This window comes from Oncorhynchus tshawytscha, linkage group LG05 (genome assembly GCF_018296145.1).
Source record: "Oncorhynchus tshawytscha isolate Ot180627B linkage group LG05, Otsh_v2.0, whole genome shotgun sequence".
In the NCBI taxonomy this organism is placed as follows: domain Eukaryota; kingdom Metazoa; phylum Chordata; class Actinopteri; order Salmoniformes; family Salmonidae; genus Oncorhynchus; species Oncorhynchus tshawytscha.
The window spans coordinates 33,795,582-33,804,546 of record NC_056433.1 but is presented as its reverse complement, the minus strand read 5'-3'; the positions used below and the strand labels follow the sequence as shown (position 1 = coordinate 33,804,546).

The 8,965-nt window shown below is 41.0% G+C and overlaps 1 protein-coding gene across 1 annotated transcript; it reads right to left on the bottom strand.

Annotated features, from left to right (window-relative positions):
• On the bottom strand, positions 1-8,773 carry LOC112250523 (glutaredoxin-related protein 5, mitochondrial-like). The gene is made up of 2 exons (XM_024420745.2): positions 8,327-8,773; positions 1-907 (listed from the first exon to the last, which is right to left on the bottom strand). The coding sequence occupies exons 1-2, from the start codon at positions 8,634-8,636 to the stop codon at positions 735-737; spliced, it is 483 nt and encodes a 160-aa protein (XP_024276513.1). The 5' UTR covers positions 8,637-8,773; the 3' UTR covers positions 1-734.
• Positions 8,774-8,965: the final 192 nt, after the last annotated feature.

The following is an 8,965-nucleotide window of genomic DNA, read 5'->3' as shown; positions in this document are numbered from 1 at the left end:
GTATTGTGTGTAATCCAGTGACACAAAATCTTAATTTAATCCATTTTAAATTCAGTCGGTAACAACTAAATGTAGAAAAAGTCGAGGGGTGTGGAAACTTTCTGAAGGCACTGTATAGGCAGTGGGTTTCGGAGGTATCATATGGGTGTTGGTTTGACATCTCATATCCTAGTCACCTGAGGGCAGTTTGGTCTTCAGTAGGTTCTATAGTATCACACACACCTTCTTATAGGGCTTGTGGAAGGGACACTGGGGCTCAGCCACCACTTCAAATGCCCAATCCCAAATCAACCCTTAGCCCCTATCCCCCTAGGCTCTTGCGTAGATCTGAAATGACTTGACATGTAGCTTAGTGTTTAAGAGCGTTGGGCCAGTAACCGAAAGGTTGCTTGTTTGAATCCCCGATTCAACTTGGTGAAAAATCTGTCTGTGCCCTTGAGCAAGGCTCTTCACTATAAATGCTCTTGTAATTCACTGTGGATAAGAGTGTCTGCTAAATGACTAAAATGTATGTAACAACATTCAAGTAGCTCTACCTTGCCAATGTCTTTGGAGAACTTTCACAATGTGGCTTACAAGGTGGAGCGTCCCCTATATGGCTTACAAGTATATCTAATCCAATTGTCTCAGATCTACACAAGTGCAGGGTTAACGGGCCTAAAAGTAAACTAGAGACTGGGCAATACAGTCAACCTCTAGCTTTCTCTGGACTGGACATCGACCGACGGGTTTGTCTACTTGGATTCCTTTTCGGCGTCCACCAGTGCAGAGCGGATCCCCAGCTTCTGGAGCTCCTCTACCAGGTCTCCGTTCTGGTGCATCTGTAGGAAGATGTCACAGCCACCCACAAACTCGCCATTTAAGAAGATCTGTGGGATTGTGGGCCAGTTGGAGAAGTCCTTCACTCCTGTAAGAAAGACACAGAGTTCACATGTGTAACTATTACCAATATCCATCCAACACTTCCATTATGTTTAAAGTAGAGGTCGACCGATTAAATCGGCATGGCCTATTAATTAGGGCCGATTTTCAAGTTTTCATAACAGATTGGGATTTTTGGACGCCGATTATGGCCGATTACATTGCACTCCACGAGGAGACTGCGTGGCAGGCTGACCACCTGTTATGCAAATGCATCAAGGAGCCAAGGTAAGTTGCTAGCTAGCATTAAACTTATCTTATTAAAAACAATCAATCTTCACAAAATCACAAGTTAACTACACATGGTTGATGATATTACTAGTTTAACTAACTTGTTCCGCGTTGCAATAATCAATGCGGTGCCTGTTAATTTATCATCGAATTACAGCCTACTTCGCCAAACGGGTGATGATTTAACACACGCATTTGCGAAAAAAGCACCGTCGTTGAACCAATGTACCTAACCATAAACATCAATGCCTTTCTTAAAATCTAGTATATTCTTTTAAACCTGCATATTTAGTTAAAAGAAATTCACTTTAGCAGGCAATATTATCTAGGGGAATTGTGGTACTTCTCTTGCGTTCTGTGCAAGCAGAGACAGGGTATATGCAGCAGTTTGGGCCGACTGGCTCTTTGCGAACTATGTGAAGACTATTTCTTCCTAACAAAGAACTTAATTGATTTGCCAGAATTTTACATAATTATGACATAACATTGAAAGTTGTGCAATGTAACAGCAACATTTAGACTTATGGATGCCACCCGTTCGATAAAATATGGAACGGTTCCGTATTTCACTGAAAGAATAAATGTTTTGTTTTTGAAATGATAGCTCATTAATATGGTCAAATCTGGAAACTAAGGCTCATATTTATGTGTGTTTATTATATTATAATTAAGTCTATGATTAGATATTTGATAGAGCAGTCTGACTGAGCGGTGGTAGGCAGCAGCAGGCTCGTAAGCATTCATTCAAACAGCACTTTCCTGCGTTTGCCAGCAGCTCTTCGCAATGCTTAAAGCACAGCGCTGTTTATGACTATCAACTCCTGAGATTAGGCTGGCAATACTATAGTGCCTATAAGAACATTCAATAGTCAAAGGTATATTTAATACAAATGGTATAGAGAGAAATAGTCCTATAATTCCTACAACCGAAAACTTCTTAACTGGGAATATGGAAGACATGTTAAAAGGAACCACCAGCTTTCATATGTTCTCATGTTATGAGCAAGGAACTTAAACGTTAGCTTTCTTACATGGCACATATTGCACTTCTACTTTCATCTCCAACACTGTGTTTTTGCATTATTTAAACCAAATTGAACAGATTTCATTATTTATTTGAGACTAAATCGATTTTTATTGATGTATTATATTAAGTTCAAATAAAAGTGTTCATTCAATATTGTTGTAATTATCATTATTACAAATACATATATACAAAGAAATAATCAAATTTAGGCAATTAATCGGCACCAGATTTTTTTTGGTCCTCCAATAATCGGTATCGGCTCAGAATTGGTCGACCTCTAGTTTAACGTTTAAATGTCACGTGCACAAGTACACCGAAATGCCTTTCTTTCTAAACCCAACAATGCCGTAATCAATAATACTAAAAATAACATAAAAAGGTAGAACAAGAACACATGAGAAATAAAAATAAGAACACAAGAACAAAGTAAGCTATATACGGGGTCAGTTGTAAAACAATATTTACAATGTGCAGGGATACTGGAGCAAGAGGTAGATATTTATAGGGGTAAGGTGACTAGGCATCAGGATGTGAGATAAACAGAGTAGCAACCGCATATATGATGATTGTATGTATGTGAGTGTGTGTGAGCGTGTGTAGAATCAGTATAAATATGTGTGCATGTTGTGTTTGAGCAAATGGAGTGTGTGTGTGTGTGTGTCGTTGTGTCAGTGTGAGTGAGTGTGTAGAGTTCTGTGAGTATGCATAGAGACAGTGCAAAAAAGTGTCAACTGATAGTCTGTGTAGCCATTTTGATAGCTATTCAGCAGTCTTGTGACTTGGGGATAGAAGCTGTTCAGGAGCCAGTTGATGTCAGACGTCGAGGGTGGTGCTGTTGTCATGCGAAGCTGTGATGCAGCCAGTCAAGATGCTCTCAAATCCTTTGAGGATTTGAGGGCCCATTCCAAACCTTTCATGCCTTATTCACGACTGTGCACGTGTGTGGACTCCTTGGTCTTACTGACGTTGAGGGAGAGGTTGTGGTTGATGTGTGCCATAATCAGCCTTTTAAAGTACTTCATGATTACAGATGTCCGTGCTACAGGGTGGTAGTCATTGTGGCATGAAGCCTTAGTGTTCTTGGGAACAGGAATGATTGTGGTCAGTTTAAGACGTGGGGATTACAGAGATACAGAGAGGTTGAAAATGACCGTAAATATGCCTGCCAGCTATTCTGCACATGCTCTGAGAACGCACCCTGGAATTACCGTCAAGCCCCACGGCCTTGAGTGTTGATGTAACAGGGTTATATTGGTGATTCCCCTTGACACTTTATTGTTAAGCCAATGGGTTTTTGGTTTTTAGTTTTGTCTTGCCTTCACCTACTCAACATGGCATCTTATTGGCTGGTTTGTGTAGCTTGCTTACGAGGGAGGATGTTTCAGTTAGAATCCTCCCAGTGAACAAGCACCAAACCAGCGGTAAGTTGTTGGTTGCAAAGCACTGTACGTCAAAAGTGATTTTTATACTCCCAAGTGATGATTTCAATATACAATTTATATCAATTTGTTTGTAAATGTTATTCGAACATCACACATAAGATGCAGCGTTTTTGGAGAATATTTGTTGTGCATTTTGTTGTAAAGAATTCCGGCTAATACTAGCTAACAACTTACTGTGTCTGTTGGGGGGGGGGGTTCATATATTTTGTACAGTGCGTGAGTGCAGAGTTGGATGGTGAGCCATGCATTTTGTGCTGTTCCTATCAGGTACATTGTTAAAGATATTATATTGTAATTGTATTATTTTGGTAACTACATCCCCAGTGAACATGCGCCAAACCAGCGTGCGTAGGTGCAGAGTTGGATGGTGAGCCGTGCATTGCACGACGTGCAATTTTGTGCTGTTTCTATCAGAATAAATCTCCATGACTGGTGCTACAAGTTGGAGTTCCTGTCGATAATTGATTGTACACAACGCAAGAAGAATACTGTTACATTGACATGATTTAAGACCTTACTCACGACGGCCTCAGAGTGAGATCAGCCTCTAGGTTGGTGGTGGCCTTCACGCACATCACGGTGTTATTGTCGAAGCATGAATAAAATGCATTCAGTTCGTCTGGTAGCGGTATCGCTGGGCAGATAACAGCCGGGTCTTTCTTTGTAATCCGTAAAAGACTGTAGACCTGCCACATGCATCAGGTGTCAGAGCCTTTATTCCTAGATGGTCCTTTTACTTGTTTGATGACTCTGCGGAGGTCATAGCGGGACGTCTTGTATTTGTTCCGGTCCTCAGCCGTAGCCTCAGAGTTGTTGTCTGCGATAGCCCTGTGTGTGGTAGCCCCGTCCTTTATTTTAGCGACAACCGGTGTTAATCCAGGGCTTTTGATTGTTGAAGCAGCGAACCTTCACTGTGGGGACGTCGCTGATGCATTTCCTAACAAAGCCAGGGACGAGGTGGTTAGTTCGTCGATGTTATCGGCAGAGTCTCTGAACATATTCCAATCAGCGCTAGCATAATGTCTAATTTTGATTACCATTTCTCAACAAAGCGAATCACGGGTACTTCCTGTTTGAGGGTCTGCTTGTAAAAAAGGAAGCAGGAGTACAGAGTCATGATCTGATTTGCCAATATTGAGGACCTTGTGTGCTTGCTTGTGGGTAGAGTAACAGTGGACTTTGTTGCCCCTATTGGCGAAGGAGACCTGTTAATGGAAATTGGGAATCAAGCGTCTTAATGACGCAGAAATAAATTACTAGTATAAGGAAGGCAGCCTGGCGGAAGCGGATGTTCTGTTTGAATTAGATGACGTGTTGAGAGTAGATGACAGTGAGAAGAATTGGATTACACTGGTGAATGCAAAAGGAGATGGTAGTGGAAACTAGAGGTCAACCGATTAATCGGAATGGACGATTAATTAGGGCCGATTTCAAGTTTTCATAACAATCGGAAATCGGTATTTTTGGGCGCCAATTATTTTTTATACCTTTATTTAACTAGGCAAGTCAGTTAAGAACACATTCTTATTTTCAATGACGGCCTAGGAACGGTGGGTTAACTGCCTTTGTCGTTCTGCCCCTGAACGACAGATTTTCACCTTGTCAGCTCGGGGGATCCAATATTGCAACCTTACAATAAACTAGTCCAACGAAATAACGACCTGCCTCTCTTTCGTTGTACTCCACAAGGAGACTGCCTGTTACGCAAATGCAGTAAGCCAAGGTAAGTTGCTAGCTAGCATTAAAGTTATCTTATAAAAACAATCAATCATAACCACTAGTTAACTACACATGGTTGATGATATTACTTGATATTATCTAGTGTGTTCTGCGTTTCATATAATCTGACTGAGCATACAAGTATCTGACTGAGCAGTGGTAGGCAGAAGCAGTCGCGTAAATTCACATTCACATTCATTCAAACAGCACTTTAGTGCGTTTTACCAGCAGCTCTTCGTTGTGCGTCAAGCATTGCGCTGTTTATGACTTCAAGCCTATCAACTCCCGAGATGAGGCTGGTGTAACCGAAGTGAAATGGCCAGCTAGTTAGCGCGCGCTAATAGCGTTTCAAACGCCACTCGCTCTGAGCCTTCTAGTAGTTGTTCCCCTTGCTCTGCATGGGTAATGCTGCTTCGATGGTGGCTGTTGTCGTTGTGTTGCTGGTTCGAGCCCAGGGAGGAGCAAGGAGAGGGACGGAAGCTATACTGTTACACTTGCAATACTAAAGAACATCCAATAGTCAAAAGTTAATGAAATACAAATGGTATAGAGGGAAATAGTCCTATAATAACTACAACCTAAAACTTCTTACCTGGGAATATTGAAGACTCATGTTAAAAGGAACCACCAGCTTTCATTTGTTCTCATATTCTGAGCAAGGAACTGAATCGTTAGCTTTCTTACATAGTACATATTGCACTTTTACTTTCTTCTCCAACACTTTGTTTTTGCATTATTTAAAACAAATTGAACATGTTTCATTATTTACTTGAGGCTAAATTGATTTTATTGATGTATTATATTAAGTTAAAATAAGTGTTCATTCGGTATTGTTGTAATTGTCATTATTACAAATAAATAAAAATGTTTAAAAAAATTGGCCGATTAATCGGTATCGGCTTTTTTGGGCCTCCAACAATCTGTATCGGCGTTGAAAAATCATAATCGGTCGACCTCTAGTGGAAACTTGTAAATCCAAACCTAGTTTTAAGTGTTTTTTTATCGATATTGTTACCTGGGAGATCCATTTGAAGTCACTATTAAAATTGTAGGTATGTTGGATAAGGTGGCGTCGATGAGAATAACAAGAAGTGGGCTTATTTTTTTTGCATTTCTATAAAACAGAAGGAGCGCGTTTTGTGCATCAAGAAGATGTCGGATTGGAATGTATCCTGTGTGGCTCTTTGAATCAGGGCGCCTATTAAAGGTGTTTTGTCTGGGGTGGGGCTAGAAGTAAATGCAAAGTATATACGTGAAGAGTGGGATCAAGTTGTTGGTGCACAATGACTGACCCACATGGTAGACGGAGTGAGGAAGCCCACTTCATCCATTCCATTGTTTCTCCCTTATGTGTATTTGGGTTATATGAGATTCCCTGTGAGTGCCTTCATGCCCAAACCCATGCAATGACAAATGTAAATCATTTGGTCATGTATGTAGACAGGAGGAATATTATATGCCTGCTGAGCCTAAATGCTGCAATTGTGGTGGTGAACATGCACCTGAATTTCTGAAGTGTCCTGTTAGGGTGAAGGAGACAGGTGGCAAGAATGAAGTCTGTCCAGAATGTCTCCTATCCGGAGGCATTGAGAAGAGTAGAAGAAAGGCATGAAGTTGAAGAAGTAATGGTAGTAAGAATAGAGACAAGATGGTTCCTGACATGTTGCATGTTACGGTGGACTTTGTTTGCATTTATTACTTTGGTTATCAACTGCACAGTGCAAACGGAGGGGGAAACAGAGAAAATAGACATCATTGTGAGTGCGGCTGAGCGTTTTTTTGGGACTCGGGGACTTTGCTGCAGAGGCATTACAAGGAATCCTGTCGATGAATGCTCGATGAATGTGCCAGCTTGTCATTTGTCATGCCCCGAGGTGGAATGTAAACAACAGCTGAAAAGTCCCTCGGTAGGTAGAAGGGTCGGCATTTGACCATCAGGCATACCAAGATGGGTGAACAATGGGTCAAGACCTACATTGCCGTTTCAATTACAACAAATGGTGTGTTGACTCGAGCGCAAACTCCTCCCCATGGGGTTTATCTTGTTTCAGAAAAGCAGAGAATATTGCAGTTACAAGAGTCCTGTTGGTGGCTAATCCGCGATCAGAGGTCATCCATGTTATTATCAAGTGATTGGCCAATAAAATGGAGGGAGGAGGTGGCCGGTTTTACCTTATTCTCGAAGGGACTCCTCCTCTCTAGCCTCTAACGCCTACGTTTCCTCTTGGATACTCCGAAAATTGGGTAGGAATTACAGAAAGAGTCAAAGTCTGAATTGAGTTAAGTAACTGCCGATCTGATGTTCAAAAGTTATTATCGGTTCTAAGAAATGATAGCGGATACATTGCGTGAAAATAAAGTATCAATAAATAGCTAAATAATCACAAATGACCTAAATTTGGTAGGAGCTCGCAAAAAGCCTGCTCTACAGTACGGCATCATCTTTAGGTTTATGTCCCAATTTCAGCAGTGTGGCCGGTGTTGCAAGATGAATCTACCACAACTGACACACATGTTGGAAGTAGGCATTTCCCTATGTTCAGGCTGCTACACAATGTCTCTCCTAGACCCATTGAATAGCAACAGCCATGGTAAACATGAAGAATACTATCCTAGTCACAGAAATAGCTACAAAACGCCTAATAAAATGTCAGTGCATGAGTCGTCTTAACGTTGACATGAACCACGCCCTCTTTGTCCTGCTGCAGAACACAGATAAAACTGTGTGAACCTACTATAGCATTTTAAAAGGCGCACAACTACTTTTGGACAAGGTGATGTAGCATACATACAGCTAGCCACATCTATAGATTAGTCATTTTACTAAAACCATTTCTATTAAGAAGTTCAAATATATCAGGCGAGATAAAAAAATAAATTATTAAAAACACAAAAAACAAGTAGGCTAGTACTGTAGGATAGGAAGTAAAAAGTGACAGTAGCTATAGCTTACGTTATAGCTGTAACGGTAGCTAGCTGTACTGACCTTGTCTGAGATCCTGGTCATCCAACACGTTATATGCAGCATACTCATTCACACCATGCATCCTCAAGATCTGAACCACGGCATTACTGAAGCCACACATCGGCTGGGCAGGCGTCCCTTTCATAAACACCACCACCTTGTCTTTTTTCACCATATCGCCAAGATCTTTCTGTAAGGGCGCCGAACACATGAGCCGGGCCGAAGACTTCAATGTTGGCCACGACACATTTTGTCCATCAACTTGCCTCGGTAGATAAACCGACGAACTCAGCCGAAAACAGCGAACAGTTGACCGAATTAGGTTGTTCATGGTTTTCGTTAGACTTTAGCAAAATATTGTGTTGAATTATAGACAGACAGCAACACAGTTTAGCCAAAAACAGTACAAACTCTATGGGTTTTTTAGTTCAGTTCAGGCGCAAACATCCACCTCAATGTGCCAAGATGGAAGGAACTACATCTGAGCGTTGATTGGACAGCATAAATTCCGACACGTTTGCCATTGGTTCACGTAAACGGTAATAACAGTCGTTACACAAGTGTGGGTAAAGAAATAAAAACAATTTATTTCATAATAATTATTACTTAGATCATTTTTTTAACAGAATCGTCTAACAATTTGTAATTCTTAAACGTTTT